Source organism: Centroberyx affinis, unplaced genomic scaffold (assembly GCF_046629955.1).
Source record: "Centroberyx affinis isolate AG114_WGS23_722 - 3 ecotype Tasmania unplaced genomic scaffold, CSIRO-AGI_Caff_v1 ptg003319l_1, whole genome shotgun sequence".
NCBI classification, from domain to species: Eukaryota; Metazoa; Chordata; class Actinopteri; order Beryciformes; family Berycidae; genus Centroberyx; species Centroberyx affinis.
In genome coordinates this window covers 42,888-64,077 of record NW_027281321.1, presented here as the reverse complement: position 1 = coordinate 64,077, position 21,190 = coordinate 42,888, and the positions used below count along the sequence as shown (strand labels likewise).

Here is a 21,190-nt window from a genome sequence, read left to right as displayed (position 1 = left end):
TTGGGTTAACATAAGAACTTTTATTCTTATCTCTATACACAATGACCGTAAGAGGAAGAGGCCTTCCAAAACGCAAAGACTGAGGTAATGTGGACAGTTGATAAATACAGAGATATTGGTATGCTTGTATCCTTGTGTTGGTCTGCTTTTATCTTCAAGTTTATGTCATGGTCCTCTGGGTAATTTACTTTTTCCACTGTTTGTTCTCGTAGTCCCACTTGGCTGAGAAGCCCTCCACTGGGTTGATCCTCATGTCCAGCATCCTCTGCAGCTCTTTCTCTTTGTACTCGGCCTCAAAAGTGTGTGGGACAGGTCCATACACTGCAAAGAGACAACAACACACCAGTCAGGTATAATAACATTAATAATTCCATTCTTCTCCTCTTGAATCTGTGATATTTGGAAAACAGGAGGATCAATACGCCACAATGCATCAGATCTTATACAGGTTGCACGCACATCATTGGCAATCTATTCCCATTGTCATTTTCTTTGGAAGACATACCATACTTTCTCTGCCAGAGAACAACCAGGCCAGTGAGGCCAATAAAGAACAACATCCCTCCGAGCACTGATTTCCACTCTCCGCTTGCCTGGTTCATCTCAGCAAAGCTCTGTTTGAAGCTGATGCGGTACACTGTCAACATTAGAAACACATTCAAACCATTAAGACATTACTAATGCTGCTTTCATGAATATGTGCTGCTAACAAAATCAATATCAATTTGACCAACATTGACAAACAACATAAAAGCATCTCAGAACATTAGAGTTCAGTGCAGTTTAGACCTACATGCAAGCTTCTCATCATTAGAGAGTGTAGCCCAGGAGCCCTTCTCCTTCTCCTTCAGGGACTTCTGCTCTGGACTCAGGTCCTGCACATAGCGGATGTCAGGGAGCGGGTTCTCCCGCCTGTCAAAGTAGGCCGGGAGAGTGTATTCCTCTACCTTAGCAACACCTGCAGGAGACAACACAAAATGACTCATCAACTGAGTTTTGCAAACACCTAATGACTAAATGTCCCTTGTCCAACATCACTCAAAATCATCATCATCATCATTCCTGTCGACCTGCTTTAGAAATGTTCTGAAATGCAAGGTGTATTCTAAGACTTAAAGGATAACGCTGGTGTTTTTTTTAATGCATTTCTTACCATCAACAAATCCTATGAAAATAACAAAATCAGCAATGAATTTGTTTTGCCAAATCTCATCCATGTAGCCGATGCCCAATAAAGCCATGTCCCAGCAGCCATAGAACTGCAGTGTATTAAAAAAATAATAAAAACACGTCAAAGAGCCATGCCGTTGCTCTGGGCAGCATATTTCATCATCACGATGCACCGGGCCAGCCAACTTTTTCCTCAAACAACTTAATAAGCCGGCTGTAAACACATTTGCGATCTCAAGAACGTAGTTCCGTAGCACCGAAAATAGTCCCCGGCATAATGAAGAATTTGTTCCCATTTAAATTTGATTTGGTAATAACTATAACAGCCTGACTTTTCGTGTTAACAAATTTTAAAATTGAAACTATGTCTTTGTGAGCTGTAGGGTTAGGGTTAGGGTTAGGGTTAGGGGTTAAGGTTTTTAGCTTACAATTGGAGCCAATGACTTCCAGGTTGAAGGCTAAAAAGGGAACGTGGGAAGTTGGAAAGTAATGGGAGTAGAGCAAACGCTAAAGCTTTGCAAAGTGAGTGCTGTGAGAATCTAGCAGGCACACATCATGACTGAAGACCTGCCTGGCCAAGATGCACATCATACAAACATTTCTCAGATTCCCCGCTGAAAAAAAGTCTTAAAAATGAATGAATCTCAAGAGTCCGAAGGGATATAGGTTCACACTGTAATATATTTATATTATATTATTATATTATATTTATATTATATATTATATTATCACTAGCTACCAGAGTCTAGCCTGGGTAGCTAGTAGCTTATTACCTCGCAAACTAGCTTGTGTGAATAAGGTCAATTATCCTACTATAAAATGAGGAAAACTCTGTCCTTCTGTCTGCATCCATTTTGCTCCTCAATGGGTTGACCAATCAATCTGAAACTGCACATGGGCATTGAGCATTGGCATAGGCAGGGACTGATGAAGGTGATTTTTCCATTTTCCCAAATTTATGCTATTTATGCGCATTTTGGCAAGTCTGTGCGGAGTTGTGGCGCGCGCATCCCTGGGTATGGACTAGTACTAACTGTAAAATAAAGTCTCATTTCCTATCATATCTCTAAGTATCAGAATGGGTGCCGATGCAGCTCCAAATACTTGTACTTGGATTGGCATATGAAGCTGACCTGATACTTTAATAAGCTGCACTTTAGTGCAATAAAATATTTTTCTGGCAGCAGGAAAAATGCCTGCAGTGTGGCGACTCTTTCATCTCAGTGAAGCCAAGTGCCAGCTGTGGCAGGCTGAGGTGTCTGACAAAGAGGCTGCAGAGAGTCACACCACAACTGAGGCGATTCTGTCTCCAAGATAAAAAAACATATAATTTGTCACCAGAAGGCATTATTTTTTTAAACTGGCTGACTTGACAGGTGAATCAACATGAAAACGCGGAAATGAAAGAATATTCTGCTCTTTTTCTAATTTATTATCATTATTAGAATATTTGATTGAGGATTGTTACAATTTTCAGTGCAATTTTGATGAAATGAAGCACTTCCTGAGAGTTTTATAATAGGCCAATACTAGGTGGCCCATTATATGAATGAATGTTAACATTCAAATTGTATCAGTGAATCTCTGATTTCCTAGGTCTGTAATGGCAGAGATAAAACAATTCTGCTGTTGTGATTGGACTGGAAAGCAACTTGATGACTCACTTTTCAGTACGTCACAAAATCACGAAGATAAAATAGAGTGAGTGATTGAGAATTAGTCAACTTTAGGGTGGGAAAGTGCGAAAAGCATGGAGGGACAGTTTGTGAAACACTGTGAATGACAGGTTTCCTGCAGAAACACAACCCATTGCTGCTCGTTGTTGTTGCCCCAGACAGACATGGAAAATAATCCAGGTCATGTCAAATGACACTTACCATGTCCCCCACGTACGCAAACAGATGTTGAAATGGCACGTTTGCCGACAAGGCGAAGGGCTCTGGTGGTCAACATTCTGTGGAAAAAATCATATAAAGAAATTTTACCAAAACATCAAGCACATTTTAGCACATTCAAGCACATGTGCATGTTTACATGTCCAAGAATCCCTTCGAGCTACCAGCTGACATCTCGTACCCACGAACATGACCCAGTTTCAGCAGGAGGCCAAATGTGTAAAGGACAAAGAATAAATGTGCAGCTATGGTGGAGCAGCAAGACATAACAGGTGTCGATCTGAGTAAGGACTTAATGTTTTGTCGAAGACAAAAGGTAAAGCACAAACGATTTGTCACAAGCCTCCTACGGTGAACGTTGGTTAGCATTTGACGTGTCATGACAGTCTCAGTCGATTTACAGCGTTATTTAATCTGACTTGCGTGGGTTGTTTAGAATATATAAAAATCAGTTTAACGTGGAGATGCGGGTTGACTTATATTGTCGTTTGACTATGCTGTCCTTAAAGAAATAGTCTGCGCGGTAACGCTAAGCTAACTGCAAGCGCAAGGTCATAGCGCCCGGGACAAAATTATTACTGAAATACCTGCTGCTTGTGATAATACTGTACAAATCACATGTTGGCACTGACTGAGACTGCATTTAAAAGAGCGTATGATAAAGTATATAAATCAGCTATTCACTTTACGCACAACAAAACTGCCTTTCTTGCTGTTAGCTAACTAGCTAGTAGCTAATGATAACTAGCTTCTAGCTCCATGTCTCTCTTTCCGCACTGCCAATGTCACATCTACACAGTGGTCAGTTTCGGCTAAAATTATCGACTTATCTTTGACCATTGATGATACTTCGGCCGCATTTCTCGTTTTAATACTAATCATTGACACAGTGTGCGGTATTTCGGTCTGAAGATACAGTAAATAAGAAATAACTTACTGTCTCTTCCTTGCTCTCGTTCGCCGACACTCTAAAGGAAGTGTGACTGTGAACGGATATACGTACGAGCAGGTCAGACGGAAACGCTAGTGGTATCCTTCCGGTCTACTTTACGGTACGAGTTACGCTTTACGATACTTCCATTCTGGTTTACGATACCACCGGTGCGGCAGAAACGAGTGGAAAGATTAGCGACTCCACAGGGTGGATTTTGTGCTGCTGATTATCTTTATTGGGTAACAATACAATTTTGATTTTGAAAACTGTAAGATTTACATGTACCCGTTAGAAGGCATAGCGTCATCCACATACTCTGGGAGCAAGGTGACAGCTGTGTTAGATACCTACTTTTCCTCGGGCATGATATTTAGCTAACGCTAGCAAGCAGCAATACCTCCACCTTTGTAGCCTGTCAACTGGCAGTAATCTGTCCAACCACCAATACAGCTGATATAATCATAAACATGCCTATTACACTGACAACTCAGGCTTACTGTAAAATGCTTTTACATGCTGCAAAATATCCTCACTGCGCCGTGAATGGGCTGCTGGTGGCAGAGAAAGTGAAGGAGAAAAAGAAAGACAGCCACTCTGCCCCAGTCCTGTGCGTGGACTGTGTCCCGCTGTTCCACGGTACTCTCGCCTTGGCACCAATGCTAGAAGTAGCTCTAACACTGGTAAGTAGCCGTCTGATGGAAATACACTTGAAGTTATTTCTCCTGTTCTGTGTCTGACTACAGCTGTCATTCTGCTCTGCTTCCATGTTGGCCTCATGACTCCTGCTCCCATCCCAGATTGATACTTGGTGTAAAGAAAATAGATATGTCATTGCTGGGTATTATCAAGCCAATGAACGTACAAAGGACTTAAGGTAATACAAGCAAATGGACTACACGCCTTCATATTTCAGACCAGATTTTACAACCACCAGTGCTTACGCAGGTGATAAACTACTAAACTCTACTCGACTCCACTCTGAAATACAAAATGTTTCTGCTCCTCAGACCCAACCAGGTTGCTGAAAAAGTGGCTGCCAGGATTACTGAGAACTTCAGCGAAGCAGCAATTGTCATGGTAGTAATAACTAATTTAGGCTTATGTTGAAACTATACACACAGTTACTGAACTACTCATTTCACCAGCACAATAATGTCCAAGTGAGCTCTTGTAATTTTTCTGTGCTTCTTTTCCTCAGGTGGACAGCAGCAGGTTGACAATGAGCTGTTTTGAGCCCATTGTGCTCATCTATGATCATCATGAAAACAAGTGGAAAAGCAGAGATGTAAATCTGTAAGTGTCCTTGTCTGTCTTACGGCTACACCCTATGCACTGTGAGGCCAAAACTATAGACCGCTCAAGCACACAGCTCTTGGCATACAAGCTCCTAGTGTTCTCTCAGTAACTTATAATGGTCAGGCAAAGCATTGTACATTGTGTTAGATATGTTTTAAGCGTTAATAGTAAAACAGGTCTTGGTGTGTATTGCAGTGACTGTTTTGAGGACTGGCACGAGGCACAGAAGATCACGTCTGCTCTGCTAGAGGGCAGATCCTATGAGAACCTGATCGACTTCGACAATCACCTGGATGACCTGAGGAACGACTGGACCAACCCTGTGATCAACAAGTCTGTGTTGGATCTGTGCTAAGACTCGGAGTCAGGAGCGTCCTGGACACACACAAAGATATTGCTGCCAATTCAGCATGCATGATGCTACTTTAAGTGTAGCACGGGAATTCAAAGTGCTGAATACAAAGTCTTTGTTCCAGTAAAAGGCTCTCATATTGACGAGAACTTGCGGAGCACCGACCCGTTAGGCCAAAATCTCTCAAGGGCAAGCGTGATACATGCACTGTTGGCATATGTGTACTCCCTCAGCAGATGACACTGAGGTGATTAAGGCAACTTTGTCTCGGAATGCAACTATTTTTTTCTTATTTTCTGCAATGGTTTGTGTTTGTGTTTGTTCATAGTTGTGTGCATAAATTTTAACTCTAGAGAATTCAATCTATTTTTTCCTCTTTCATTTTTCAGGGTTACTAGCCATACAGAGATATAGTTATAAATTATTAAAAATCTTAGGTAATGATTGTGCTACTGAGATATAACTAAGAAGATACATTAAGTTCTTTATTAAAATTTTTGGTCTTTGTTTTTTCCCCCCTTCTCAAAGGAAACAAAATTCACATATAGTACTGTAGTCCAACAATCTTGGACAGTTTCATCAATACTTTTGAGCATGAAAAAAAGGCTTGGACTCAGACAGGCAAGATAGTCATTAAAGTTTCATCTTATCCGTCCTTATGTCACATGCCGTCATAAGTCCCTCTCTGGAGATGCACCAGCAATAATGAATAGGTGACTGACTCAAAGTTTTGTCTTTTAGTAATGATAATGTTAACCCTAAAATTTCCACAATGTGAATCTCCTTTTATTGTCATTGGTGCAGCTTCAGAAAGTCGTTCTTAATGATATAAATTGGGAGTATCGACTCTTTTGTTTCTAGCTCTGGGAGACTTGTTCATGCTCACAAGTCTAGACTGAACCTAGACGGAATATTTGAATTCTGTTTTATCTTGGGTGTTTGCTTTAAGAATTAGGCAGTAGTATTTATTCATGATTAATTGACCACCCTTAATAACCTAAATCCTGCTATTTGATAGGTAATAAATTGAAATGCTTTATATAAAGGTACAGAAATAACTTTGTATTTGAGATTAGATTTAATCAGTAAGAACTAATTACTCTAAATCATTGTGAGAACTTCACATATTTGTTTTTCTACAAAAATTGTATGAACTGAATGTACGATTAAAACAACTTTTGAAGTTAACTAAATCTTTGTCAAACTTATTTTATTCCATTCAGTGGATTAGTTTGCTAGATGTGTCATTAGTTTGTTAAATGAAGAAAACATCAGACAACAGTCACATACGCCAGCTCCATGGCTTCTTTTTTTCAGTTGTCCATTTTGTTTGGATCAAAACAAGCCTCTTAATTATCAAGTATTGCTTTTATGACATTACTGCTGTACTTCATTAGAATCAGAATCAGCTTTATTGGCCAAGTATGTACACATACAAGGAATTTGACTCCGGCTTTTCCGTTGCTCACAATGTACTTACACAGAATAAATATACAGCTAAAAACAAGGACAACACAATGGACAGAGGTAAACCTAAACATCTAACTACTATGTACAATATGCATATATATATAAAAAAAAAAAGTATAGAAAGTATATATATATAGTATATGTATACACATATGTAAACAACACTGGGACAGTAGTGCAATGGTGCAGAGTGCAAAGATGCTGGAATAAATATATATTATATACACAAATCAGCTATTCTATGGATGATGATGATGATGATGATGATGATGGGGGGGGGGCGTGAATTATGAGGTAGGTGTTACAGGTTTACTGCACAGGGATAGTTCTGTCATTAAGTGATTTAAGTGTTCATCAGAGTGATGGCCTGTGAGAAGAAACTGTTCTTGTGTCTGGTTGTTCTGGCGTACAGTGATCTGTAGCGCCTACCAGAGGGGAGGAGCTGGAACAGGTTGTGTCCAGGGTGTGATGGGTCTGCAGTGATCTTTCCTGCCCGCTTCCTGACTCTGGAGATGTACAAGTCCTGAATGGAGGAAATTATGACTTTTTTGATGAATTACTTAAAAAACTAAAGTCATAAAGAAAATACAGAAAAATAGAACACTATATCTTCAACCCCATACTTTCTATTTCAGTCTACTGACCACATCACTCAGACCCTTAGGTCTGAGATTATGGTAATCCCACTTTAAATTTGTTCTGATCATTCCCTGCTATTCCCTCATAATCCAAAAACCTTGCCACAGCATCTATATTCTGTCTGATTTTCTGCAAAGTAAAAAACGTTGAGTTATCTAGGAAAATACTGTATGTTGACCTTTGTTCCCTTGCATGTTAGCAATGTTTTCTCTTGGCTGGCTTCCAGGACCTTCCTCATGTCTCTTCAGTTCCTCATATGAAACCCTCCTCTCTCCTCACCTTTGCCCTCCCCTCTCCAATCTTTCATGGATTTTCCTCTGACCTGCTTCACATGCTTCATTCCCTTGAGAATGTAGATACTTTGCCTGCTCTTTTTTCCAGATGAAAATCCTTCACATATCAATGATCTTTACGTCTTTACATTTTTACTTGATAGTTTTCTGTCGCATAACTAATAATTTCTGATTTATATCTTTGTCTGTTTCCAAATTAAACAGCTTTGTCATTGAACTCTGTGGATCGCTGGATAAGGGCTTCAGCTAAATGCCCTGAGCCTCAGCTAAGGAATACATGTTAATTAATAATAAATGTTAATCAAATAAGAATAAATGTTAATGCCAGATGGAGAAGTTACCCCTTTGAGGTGCCAATGATGGCTGTGGCGCCCTCTTCTTTATCGCTTGGTAAATACTGCCACCAAGTGGCACTTACTAGTACCTGTGGCACTGTCACATGACCTACTTCTTCCTTCCGGGGCAAACCAGGAGGAAAAATACAGGAGCAGACAATTTCGTCATGACCAGCCGGCACCTGCGGCACTAGTGAACACAGTGGATTCCTGGAAAGGTTTGAATGTAGGGCCTACTTGTACTTGAAAGCAAGTTTATGCACAAAACAGTACACAGCGTTGGCTGTCTTGTATCCCCCAAGTCTGACTGTCCATGACGGGATTGTCTTCTCCTTCGTTTTCCGTGTAGGTTCACGCAGGCTGCAGCGCGGGAACATTTGCAGGTTCCGTCACGGGTAAACTTTTCGGAAGCAAAATAATCAATCTAGCAAATATGGATCCCTCGGAGGTAGAGTTTCTTGCCGAGAAAGAGATGGTGAAGATTATACCAAATTTCAGCCTTGACAAAATATATTTGATCGGGGTGAGTGAGTCGGTTCATTTGTTAAAACTAGTTTTAGAGGCTTAAAATTGGGTCTAGACCTACCACAGCTAGCTAACTAACGTTGATAGTTTGAGCTAGCGTTAACTGTCATGAAATATAAAGGTATAACTTTTGATCTGTCTACCTGAATAACTTTGTGTTAACGTAACACAGTAAGCTACATCACTACACTACACATAACGTTAGTCTGTGAGGATAGAGTCCATGTAGTCAGGTGCCTCTGAGTCTGTGTGTCGGCGAAGTGTTTTGTTTTGCACAATCAAAACTTCATGTTTCTGTCATTAGGGCGACCTGGGCCCCTTCAATCCTGGCCTGCCAGTTGACGTCCCTGTGTGGCTGGCTCTCAACTTGAAGCAGAGACAGAAATGTAGAATCGTGCCTCCTGAGTGGATGGATGTTGGTAAGGTGGAAGCACTCCACATACAGTATGTGCACAGGTGCTTGAAGTCTTTTCTAAAGTGGTTAAATTAGTTGATTTGATACTTTCAGGGTTAGGGAAGTGCTTGAATTAAAATAAATAAGCAATAGTTCACTAGTCAAACTCAAAACGTAGGAAGAACATTTCTTCCTTTTAACACATAAATATTGGGTTAATGCAGTGGTTCTCAATCCTGGTCCTCAGGACCCATGTTACTGCTGGTTTTCTATCCTACTAGCTAGTTAATTGCATTCACCTGCAGTCCCAGCTGTAACTAAGTCCCTGATTAGATGGCTAGAATGGAAAGCAGCAGGGCTCTGAGTCCCGAGGACCAGGAACCACCGGCTTAAGGACTTGATTTTGTTAATGCCATTAGCTGTTGTCATGATCAGAAATAAGCAATTTGATGAAATGATTTCCCTTCAAGCTGCACAGGCAAATCAGTTATAACCTTTACATTATCACACATTTACACTTCAGACTCTGTGTAGTTCTCCACTACCCCTCATACTTGTGTCAGACTTGGGCTATTGATTACTGAATATAAGTGTATTCATAGTATTCTGTTACATCATCACACGGCCATCTTGGTAGGAAAATAACAGGTGATTGTAATAAATTAACAGGTGATTACAATCAAATGACAAGCACAGCCAATGAGCTATGTGTATTGTAAAGCGCCATATTGGTAGGAAATGCATGTGACATCATGGGAATACTATGAATACACTATGAGCTTCTATAATGTTCATAATGCCTCTCCTATTTCACACTACCAGGATAATGACTAATATTAAAAAAGCAGCAATGCAATTAAATGGAAAAGCATGAAAATCTCCAGAGTTGCAAGGTGCTGAAAATACTTTGACAAGCCTGGAAATGCTTTGACATTGTGACAGCCCCCCCCAAAAAAAATGTATTTAGACCCTTACTCTGTCTTGCCTGATGCTGATGCTGTTTTCCAATGTGTGCAGATAAGCTGGAGGAGATACGGGAGCTTGAGAGGAAAGAGGATGCCTTTACGCCTGTTCCCAGTCCTTATTATATGGAGTTGACCAAACTGCTACTAAACCAGTGAGTAAAGCATAGAGAGTAGGAAGTGTATTATAAACCAACGAGTACAGCGTTCATAGCAGTTCATATGTGACATTGCACTCCGATCCCCTGTGTGTGTGTGATGCTCTACCTTACATGAGGGTTTGTGTGTTTCTGCAGCGCATCTGACAACATTCCTAAAGCAGATGAGATCCGGACGCTGGTGAAAGACATCTGGGACACGCGCATCGCCAAACTCCGCCTCTCCGCCGACAGCTTCATCAGCCAGCAGGAGGCTCACGCCAAGGTAACCAGCTGTCATGCCACATCTTATATCTGCTTTCTAGGGCTATACACATGATCATGTATAATTGTATATTATGTATTTAGTTTCCACAAGTATTATTCATAGAATATTGGTAATTTGGCTACATTTAATTTAATTTAGAATGCCCACTGTAGTTAAAACAGTCAAGATGTTGTTTGATGCAAATAGGGCACTAAAATAATTTGTTAGCTAAATTATCAAGATTAATAATTGTGATTAATAATTGTGATCACAATATGATTATCACATTAGCCCCCTACTGTGTAGCCGTGCTGATTTCAACTTCACTGTTACATTAGGTAGATATAAACAGACCGTCATCAGAGAAAGACACTTGTTTTTTTATTCAAGTCATCATGTGTCAGACCTCACCCATCGTCTCTTTTCCTCTGTAGCTGGACAACCTGACTCTGATGGAGATCAACACCACACGGGCGTTCCTTCTGGACTCTCTCAACTGTATGTACAAACTACGTTCCAATCTGCAACCTGGTTCTAGTAAGGGAAAAGCCCTCGACTATTGAGCAGCAGGGTCAAGGCCTGCTGACCAGGCGTGGGTCTGGTCTCAAGGTGGACCAGCATTGAGAAGGCTGGGCTAACAGCCTTGGACTGAGGTTTGTGGGTCCAGGCCCATGCTTACTGACCAGAGCCTTGATTACTGAAGAGACTGTTTTCTCAAGAATGGAGTTATCCACAATCTTTTTGTTACCAGAATTGCTTAGCCAGTATGTGGCGTCTGAGTACGTCTGAGTATGTGCTTATTGAAAGAATATTGGCTATATATATGCTGTTTGCAATATGTGCATATTTCATTTCATTTATGATGCCCATTGTACCACTGTAGTTAAACTGTCAACAGTCACATATGTGTCAATATCTCTGAGACAGGCCAATATATAGAAAAATGTATATATGTGTGTATGTGTTTACAATTGTCACGCTTTTTCCCCGCAACCTCAAGAAAAGGCTACACTGTTTCATCTTCTGTTCCACATTACAGTAAGAGATCAGCATGTATGTGGTTTAACACCTCTAGTGTTGGTATGTGCTATTTTTAGCGCTAGTCAGGAACAGAAACTTGTACAGCGGTCCTCTGCAGAAAAACAGCTGTTTGTTTGATATGCATACAGAAATGTGATAAACGGCCTCGACTTTGAACAATTTCTTATTCTATTACGTTTGTATCCCTTCCATTTGAATATTTTTCTGGATGAATGGCATTATGCAGCATTGATGGACTGATTGAGGCTCATTAAAAGGAAGATTCACCTGCAGAATTGTGGTGTAAGAAAAGAGAAGTGTATAAACCTTTACCCTGTGTCATGCATGGATATCTGACAATGTTCTTTACAGCAGAGGAACAATGAATTTCAGATGACTGCAGAAACACGAAGGAGTGCTCATCTAGCTTGAAGTAGCCACGACAACTTCAAGAAACAGCAAGTAATGAGAGAGCAGCAGGAAAATGCAGTTCCCACTCCTTTAGTCCTTTAAAATGTTTCAGGGTATGTATAGCGTATGCAAAACATTTATTCAATTTACTCAAATTACTTAGAAATTAAAACTAGTGGTATCATAATGCTGGTTGGTGTAATGATTTTTAAGATAACATGCATTTTACATTTTTTTTGTAAATTCATAAATTCACAGATCTATTTGTAGAGCCCTTTAACACTAGTAAGGGTCCCTCAGGTTTTGAAACAATTCCTTATTGTGAATTTTTGGTGACGTTTTAGAGAGGGATTGTTAGGAATATTATGCTGTGTCTGGCTAATAATTCCAAAGCATAGCCTATGTGTCTGATTTCAGTATATAGATGTTTTTGCTGCATTTTGATACAGTAAACAATATTAGAAAGATTAAGACATCCCAGATTGCCCTTCTACCACCACCCAAAAATGGAAAAGTTTTTGTTTAACATTTTTGAAATATTTTATTTTCTTTTTTGTCTGAAATCACAGCCATATATTCATAAATACCTAATTACTACATTCAACAAAGAATATATTACATTACAATGAATTCAAACAAGTACATTTTAAAAACAGGATTTCACAGCATCTAGACATCCTCCACTGAGTAAGGGGGCTATTGCGTGGGCGTGCGTGGGTTGGAGACACAGGGCAGGGAGGCGGGGCGAGGGGCTGACTGTACTGCACCTCCCTCCCGAGCTCATTGGCAGCTAACCTCAGCACGAGTGCTCCCCAGCAAACTGATGGGCTGCGTCCTTGGCTCTGTTCTGCTCTGTAAAAATGACAGACTACTTGGTATCCCTCTGATCCTCTAAAATGGCTTGGTTCAAGGTGGGGCCTCGTTTATAGGAAGGTCTTATGATGAAATTAGATCTCAGAAATGCGGATAGGTAGAAATGAACGTCGGCATTCTGTCAGCTCTGGACTTGTGCACATCTGAAAGAGGTGTGAGGCATGTCAATATAGATATATTGTGATAAAGATCCTATAGTGTGCAATAAGCCTTGATCACAGAGCATGTTTATCATGTGGGACACTGCTGCTCATTCATGTGCTCTCAAATTTGTAATTAATACACAGAGGGTGTAGTTGTGCTTCAATCAGTCTTAGTCATTTTTAATAAATTATAAATTAGGTTTATGCACATTTTAAAAAATGATCAAGGTAAGGATGAAATCTAAGCATTTATTTATTTTTTTAATTTAAATGACATACTGACATCCCTCACTCCTTTTTCACACCTCTAATCCCACCGTCATAACTTCTGTAGTGGAGATAACCCCTCATAAATTCAAACCCATGATCTGAATACCTAGTATGCTGCCTTTGGGGTATTCCAATCACAGTTAGCAGGAGGCTGCGGCAACACGAGTGCAACTCAGAGTTACGGTGTAGAGCTTCAGTGTAAAACCCACAGCAAACTCTGTAGACAGACAGGGCAGAGCTGACAGGGGGACGAGGACAGACAGACAGGACAACTGAGAAGACTTCAAGGGGCCTAGACAGACATGGCAAGGTAAAGACAAATGTAATTGATTTTATATGTATTAGAAATGCCCAGTTTGGGACTAGTTTCAGCATTATTTCCAGTCCATGTTATTTATTAAATATTGGCAAATTAGAACCTCTCACTGACTTTGGATAATGAGGGTCCTCTCCTCAAATGGGGAAATGCAGAAAGGAAGTTTCTGACAAAGTAAATGGGGTCAAAATTATTTAACAGTGAAACATGGCCATTGTGATTCAAATGTTGGCTACCTAATTGCAACTAATTTTACAATGAAGAATCCAAAATGGTCTTACATGACCTATGTTTTTCGTTTTGGCACTATTTCCTTTTATGGCTGCTGTTAAGGGCTATGACCTTGTAAGGCATAATATTATGCAAACCGTTATATTGTTTGGTACTGAGTCCAAAGCTATGTAATGTTATCCAGGGTAAAGTAAAGGTCCAGTGGTAAGGTCCATAAAGAATGGGACTGCCTGGCTATCAGTCCCATCAGCTGGCTGCTGAGACTCTGTTCATGTCTGTTGGGTACGGCTCCTTTCATTTAGCCAATGATGCAAAACAGTCAAGTATTAAACAACCTTCTCAAACTCCTATCAACCTCAGGTAATGCTGACTTAAGTATAAAACCAAATTATGTCACTGTGGCTGTGAATTGGTTTTCTGCATGAGCACATCACAAGCTAACTAGTCAAACCAGAAGCAGTGAAACATGCTGTTATTAAACAAGAGGAACCATAGCTGACCAGAGGAGTTGTTGACATGGGCATTAAAACAGAGAGGCACGTGGTGCTGGGAGGGCAGGGGGGGTGAGAGGACAGGGGCAGGAGCCGTGTCTCGGACCTCTAAGTAAGCTTTGCTAAGCTCAGAGGCCAGATGAGGGTCTGTGGCTGGTTCTCAGCTGCGCAGAGCGCCAGAGAAGAGCAAGAGGAGTAGCGGAGTGTATCCTGTTTTCTCTCTCTCTCTCTGTTACACGCCTCAAAATGAGCTGTTCTGGCCAGCAGCAGTACAAACACTAAAAGCAAGGCTTTCTTTTTCCCACCCAAAAAAGCATTAACATATAAAAATGGCAGGCTTTTTTTCTTTTAAAAGAACAATGATTAAAGTAATAAAAACATACAAAATTCTTTTTAGTCTTCATATTATATACAATACAAGGCTGAAGCACCTTTTAAAATTCTTATTCTCAAATTTTCTATTTCGAAATAAAACATTTCCTTTATTCTTTCCAAAAATGTGCATTTTCTAAGTTCTTCCCTAATTTGAACAGTTCTTTGTTGTAACACAGTACCACCAGGTAGTTCTTCAGCTTTTCTTCTTAAGTGCATTTCCAGTTCAAAAGCTCATGTGGCCACCGCGATGAGATCAGTCCGACTGGCCAGAGGCATGGGCATTCGTTTGGAGATGTGGAGCGTTCGAGTCCCTTGGCCACACCCCTCCTGGGGGAGCAGCTCCCTCATTGGCAGGATTGTCTGTGTGGCTGTGAGGGGTGCAGGGACTGAGCATGAGAGTAGCAGGGACTGAAGTAGGCATGATTACACGTGTGTGTGTGTGTGTGTGTGTGTGTGTGTGTGTGTGTGTGTGTGTGTGTGTGTCTGTGTGTGTGTGTGTGTGTCTGCGTGCGTGTCTGTGTGCGTGTGCGTTGATCTTCAGGTACTCCTGCCCTGTACTCTCACTGATCCCAGGGTTGGCTAGGTTGGCAGACATTAGTGGCTCGTGGCACAATCCCTGGCTGGCCACAGTCCAAAGACAGCCCGTCCTTCACTGTATGGTCCTGTCTCCCATGCATGCATCTATCATCCATCTATCCATTCATTCATTCATTTGTTCATTCATTCATCCATCTAGCCATCCATCTTCTCTTCCATGGAGCCAGTGTGGACCAGGCCATGAAAAATAAACTCTGGGTGTCAGTCTGAAAGGGGCAGTGGCCGGGGCCTGGGGGCCGTCAGGTCAGCGGGGCGGGGTCACCTGGGAGGGTAGCCCTTGTAATGGCCGCCTCTAGGCCAGTGTGTCTGTGGCAGCGTCAAGCACTTCCTGAAGTGCTCCAGCTCTGCCTGCAGCTTCTCCCTTTCCACTGCCAGCTTCTGTCTCTGGGACATCAGCTCCTAGACAACCAGAGTAGCAGAGAGGGAAGACACAAAACAACACGTTAAAATCCCACAATCACATTGTTCAACAGTGAGGAGTGACAGGGAAAATCAGATGATCTCAGGCATATAACATACTGTAATACAGAGGGTAATAACAGAAACACCTAACAATACATGAATATCAGGTCCCTAATAAAGAGTGCGGGCCTTTGGAACAGTTTTAGTCCTTGAATACCAGCTTTATGAAGGTCACAATATATGTTTTCTGTTAAGACTGTGTCAAAGAGTGTCAAAATTGATTCAATTCTGTGGTCATTTGTGAGGCTATAGTTTTATGGTGCTCAGCAGCTATCCTGTTAAGTGTCCATTTATCTCTGTCAATGATCTTTGACTTATAACCACAATTCCTCTTTGCATATGTTGTTGTGATTTTCAAGACTTCATCTTGCCACATTAAATCATGTTGCAGTTTTTGTGACCGATACACCTGCAATTCAAGCACTGGGTATTTGACCACTTTAGAATTCTGTTTAGTTGCCTCATTTTGCTTTGAAAATTTGACTCTTACTGCTTATTGGCATTCAATATAATATGATTTGCCTGTGTAGCTGCCTTTGCAATTGTGATTTAGTTACTTCAGTTAGTACTTTTTCATGTGTTTCTGTTTTCTCCACCCTCAGCACATACATACATAATATGTAGGACAGGATAAGAAATGTGTGGGAGATGGAAGAGAAATGTGTAGGTGTTAGATATTCGAGGCATTTTAGTATGGCATAGGGATGACAAAGGCAAAGCCTATCATGGGGGGAAGCTGCTGAAATCACACATAGCCACCTAGTGATTGTTAGCTACTTTAAGAAAGACAAAGAAAGAACCAGGAGGCAGGCGTCAGGACACATGCGTTCACAGGCACACTGGCAGCTGCAGGCGGTGAGAGAGTGTGTCTTACCCCCATGCTATGAGACAGCTGCTCAGCAGTCAGACTGAGGTTGTAGTTCTGAGCTTCTAGCCTTCGACATTGGCTCTGCAACACTTGCCGCTCCACAGTTTGCTCTAAAAAACACCACAGAGGAAGAGAAAATGGAGCAGAGAAAAAGAAGAGGGTTGGGGGGGTAGAGAACAGAATGTGAGCCTGAGGGTAATGACCTTTGACCTCTTTGCCGCGTCCAGACCATGTGCTATCTAAACAGCAGATGCTAGAAGGCTACCACAAGCAACTAGCACACCACCACACTTGACTCAATACAAACACACTTTATATGACTTTATCCAAAGGCTGGGATTGATTAGATGTTTGTTTAACTAATTTTGATCAAAATTCCTATACAAATCTTGATTACACACAATATTGCTCTGGACAGAACAGTGAAGAGAAAGGGTGAATACCACCCTCTAGTGACGAGAGAACGCTACAACAACTGACACAATTGTTAATTTGTAAATTTGCTCATTTGTATTGTGTCAAACCACCAAAAACTTCATGTGATCCTACAACATAAGAACAATATACCACAGCTATAAGGCAAGGCAAGGCAAGGCAAGGCAAGGCAAGGCAGCTTTATTTGTATAGCACATTTCATACACTGAGGCAATTCAAAGTGCTTTACAGAGTAATAAAAATACAGTAAAAGATTTACAGTTAAAAAGTGCAAAAGTACAGACAAGATACAAAAAATAAAAGACTTAAAAAGTAAACTAGTGCAGTTCAAATCAAGTGAAATAGAAAGATAAAAGAACACAACAAATATTCCCACTATTAGATGCACATTGTGAGTGAGCCACAGAGTGATTTGTAGACAAGCAGCAAGATTTTGAAATCAATTCTCTGAGTGACTGGTAGCCAGTGTAAGGATTTTAGAACTGGTGTAATGTGGTCGTATTTCCTTCTTTTCGTCAGGACCCTGGCAGTGGCGTTCTGGATAAGTTGGAGTTGCCGAAGAGCTTTTTTTGAAAGCCCTGTGAGGGAGTGGATGCTGGAGAGTCAGAGGGGAGTGGGGATAGAGGTGGGGGAGTCCAGGGCAGCGGTGGGGGGAGTGTGGAAGGGGGATCCACAGGGAGGGCAGGTGGAGCAGGGTCACTGTCTCAGGAAGTTGTTTGGTGCCTCAGGCAGTGTAGAAAATTTTCTGTCAGCCGTCTAAGTCCACGTCCATTTAGGTGGGGACCCTTTCCTTTGAAGAGATCATCACGTTCCCAGGTTGAAGTTATCAATGAAATGTATTCCTTGAGACTCACAGGCATTAAAGAGCCACGTATTCGGTGCAAGTAGGCGGCTGAATTTATTCATCTTTCTGTCAATAGTTGGAAGAGGCCCACTGATAAATGATTGCATTTCTAGCTCATCAAGTCTTTTAAAAAGTTTAGAGAAATCTTGTTTAAGCACTTCTGATTTCCCTTTGCTGGTGTCAGCGGCTCCCACGTGTACAACAACTTGTTTGTTTCCTGGGTGGTTAGACAGTACCTGGGAGAAAAGTCCAGTCATATCACTGACCATGGCACTTTCATAGCTGCATGATGATCCTTTCATAGCTGCATGATGATCCTTTCATTGTTCACAGCGCTGATAGCACCGTCTCCCACAAGGAGTATATCTTTCTCCTTCACCTCTGGCCCAGATGCTTTGTCTCCGTCCGTGGGCCTTGTGCTCCTTCTGTGTGCCGGTGTTAATTCCACGTTTCCCCTTGTGAACGAAATCATAATTTCTTCCCAGTTTCCCATTCATAAAAGTGCTTTCCAGCTCGTTCTCACTTAGTTCAGACAGTGGTTGATATCTATTTTGAGCCGTATAACTGGCGATGTTGTATTTCCCCATTATCATTCGTTTTAGCGTCAAGTGTATGCCAGGTGGCACTGGAATCAGTCTGTTTGGGTCCTGCTTTAGCAAGTTTCGGGAAAGACTCATCTAGGTTTAACATATTAGCGGCAGCATCCTGGTTAGCACTGCTTTGATTAGTGGTAGCATTCTGGTTAGCCCCAGACTTAGCTGTCTTACCACAGGTTGCTATGGGGAGTGTCTCATGTAGTCCTTTCTCAGTTTCCAGTGTAAAAAATCTTCGCCTGGAGCACAGCGATTTGCTGTAGGCTAGATATTTCCGACAGTTTTGGCATAATGAGTCCGTCGTTGGTTTAATACATCCATGGTCGTGGGTTTTGATGGATTCGAGACGCAAACAACAGGCTAATAATGTTAGTATTGCTAGCAGGCTGCTAGCAGGTCACACCAGTAGTTCAGCTTGTAGTATTCTCCGAAAGTTTAAAAGTAGTAGATCTCTACCTGTGGCAACTTTACTGTCAGTAGGTCAGATGATCCATCTCAGTAGTTGTCATTAAGCCAGAAATTAGCAGCCGATGTGAGGAAAACAAAATTGGAAATAGAGCAGAAACTCGAAGAAAAGCAGGAGCAAAGCAGCAAGTGTCTGATCACCCCAGCAACCAGGAAGCATAAGATTAAAATCTTGTATCTCTAAAAAAGCTTTTTGCTTTTTTCCAGAAACAAAAGAAAACATAATTTTTAGTTTGATACCTATGCATTTCTGAATCTACAAAATGGGATGTGAATGGGTTTCATGAATGTAAGTGTTGAAACTTATTTGTAAACGTATTGAGCAGATAAAGGACCCCCAAAACTTGAATCCAAATAGCAGTGTATCACATGAAATAAACTGCATGTTCCGTGTCGCTGCTTACCTTCAATATAGTCCTGATAGGCTTCAAATATAGATTCAATCCCCTGCCATTTGGATACAGGAGCCTCCTCTTCCTCCTCATCCTCTTCCTCATCTGAGTCCTCTGGACCAGACAGGTCGTCCCTCGTCCCTTGGGCCTCCCGGTGAGGGGGTAGAGAGAAGTGCTGGCCGTTGGGCTGGGGGTGAGAGTGTGCGAGCGGATGGGGAATCGAGTGTGTGTGTGAGTGAGGCTGTGCATGTGACTGGGGCGGCCGGCTCTGAAGCTCTGGAATGTTGTAGTGAACAGACGAGTCCTGGAGGTGCGAGGACTCCGACATCCCTGTGGCTCCACCTGTGGACAAAGACGGGGCAGAGGGGAGAGCTGTCATGTTTCATCTCTTTGTATTAGTAATAAATAATCTGATACTTTTTTTATCCCTGTAGGGAAATTCTGTTTTTGCTTGGCCTCTCTCCACAGAGAGGTCAGAGGTCGCCCCTGGAACTGGTAGGGATTCAGAGTCTCATCAAGGACACTTCAGTAGGACAGATGCTTGCCGACCCGGAGCTTCAACTGGGGTCCTCTAGTTGAAAGGTGGACTCCCTGCTCACTATGCTTCCCTGCTGCCCATTAGTCATCATCACAGAGATTTCTCTTCTGGGACAGTGGCTGGTCAGACCTACCTTTGTGTTTCTGCAGGGCCTTCTGGGTCGACTGAAGCACGGATTCGTGGAACTGCTGGGCGAATTCCTCTGGTGTGAAGCTGTCCCAGGGCTTGGTGCGTCCGTTGAGGCTGGGGTGCCCCTCTTTAGGCTGCAGGGGGAGTGGGGGCCGCAAGCTGTTCAGCAGGCTGGAGCTCCTCTTAGAAAGCGGCCCCTCACTGGGCCCCCGGGCCTTGTCTGGATACACGGCTGGAGGAGGGGGTTCCTTTGGTCTTAATGTGTCCCCAAGGGGTTTTGGATGGCCATTGGGGGACGCTGGGCAATGTAAGGAGGGGCTATGTGGTCTGACACTCAGCTGGTCTTCTGATTCACTGGGCTGAGGCTGGGCAGAGGCAGGATCTGTAATCATGTGAACATGTGTTAGTCAAGATGAAGTCAAGATCCACATTACTACAGATGGCATGCCGCAATTAGAAACTGTGTTGTTACTTTAGATGCAGCTCTCATCCAGATACATTATACAAATGAATGAACACCACTGTAAGCTATACTTCAGGGAGGAGAAAATGTGTATGTTTATGTTCATGTTTACATGTGCATGTGTCTCACCGGAGATCTGTGCTGCAGGGCTCTTACACAGAGGATGGGGGGCATGTCTGATGGTATCCAAGGTTACACTCTTTTCTTTAATGGCCTGAAGCAGCTCCACTACTCTTTCATTATCTGAGAGAGAGAAAAAAAACATAACTTGCAAATCTCTATAGCCTTAGCCCTGGCTGTATGTACCTAATTCACAATTCCATAAGAATGGCAGTCTCTCTCCTAAGACAGAAGATGTTTGTGTAGAGTGAGTAAGTGTGTGTGTGTGTGTAAGGAGGTTGAGCGCTCCCTGACAATGTGGGAGGCTGTGCGCTGCCATCTGTAGGCAACACACAGTAAATCAAGAGGATTAGACAAGGATCACTGTAAACCCACTACCGCCACTCCCAATTCCTCATCAATGTGTATGTGTTTGTGTGTGACTCTGCGCATGCATCCATGTACGTGCATCACTACACATGTGTACATATAGAACCCCAGAGTC

At 42.0% G+C, this 21,190-nt stretch overlaps 4 protein-coding genes across 5 annotated transcripts in view; 2 read left to right on the top strand and 2 right to left on the bottom strand.

The window, feature by feature from the left end:
• cox4i1 (cytochrome c oxidase subunit 4I1) lies at positions 1-4,071 on the bottom strand. Its single transcript, XM_071538622.1, has 5 exons — positions 4,003-4,071; positions 3,048-3,124; positions 794-958; positions 506-637; positions 1-321 (listed from the first exon to the last, which is right to left on the bottom strand). Exons 2-5 carry the CDS (start codon positions 3,121-3,123, stop codon positions 185-187), a joined length of 510 nt encoding a protein of 169 aa, XP_071394723.1. The 5' UTR covers position 3,124; positions 4,003-4,071; the 3' UTR covers positions 1-184.
• Positions 4,072-4,162: 91 nt separating this feature from the next.
• emc8 (ER membrane protein complex subunit 8) lies at positions 4,163-6,808 on the top strand. The gene is made up of 5 exons (XM_071538627.1): positions 4,163-4,679; positions 4,797-4,873; positions 5,007-5,076; positions 5,198-5,292; positions 5,491-6,808. The coding sequence occupies exons 1-5, from the start codon at positions 4,467-4,469 to the stop codon at positions 5,648-5,650; spliced, it is 615 nt and encodes a 204-aa protein (XP_071394728.1). The 5' UTR covers positions 4,163-4,466; the 3' UTR covers positions 5,651-6,808.
• A 1,724-nt stretch (positions 6,809-8,532) lies between these two features.
• On the top strand, positions 8,533-12,271 carry gins2 (GINS complex subunit 2). Its single transcript, XM_071538631.1, has 6 exons — positions 8,533-8,602; positions 8,734-8,907; positions 9,214-9,328; positions 10,321-10,420; positions 10,562-10,688; positions 11,105-12,271. Exons 2-6 carry the CDS (start codon positions 8,818-8,820, stop codon positions 11,231-11,233), a joined length of 561 nt encoding a protein of 186 aa, XP_071394732.1. The 5' UTR covers positions 8,533-8,602; positions 8,734-8,817; the 3' UTR covers positions 11,234-12,271.
• Positions 12,272-12,633: 362 nt separating this feature from the next.
• The window catches only part of gse1b (Gse1 coiled-coil protein b), a 45,915-nt gene continuing 37,358 nt past the window's right edge, over positions 12,634-21,190 (bottom strand). For both annotated transcript variants that reach the window (XM_071538626.1, XM_071538625.1), the window contains exons 12-16: positions 20,716-20,829; positions 20,128-20,505; positions 19,469-19,798; positions 16,734-16,837; positions 12,634-15,796 (exon numbers count right to left, since the gene is read on the bottom strand). In XM_071538626.1, coding sequence (XP_071394727.1) covers positions 15,656-15,796; positions 16,734-16,837; positions 19,469-19,798; positions 20,128-20,505; positions 20,716-20,829 — 1,067 coding nt within the window. In that variant the 3' untranslated portion in view covers positions 12,634-15,655. The remainder of the gene's footprint in view (positions 15,797-16,733; positions 16,838-19,468; positions 19,799-20,127; positions 20,506-20,715; positions 20,830-21,190) is intronic.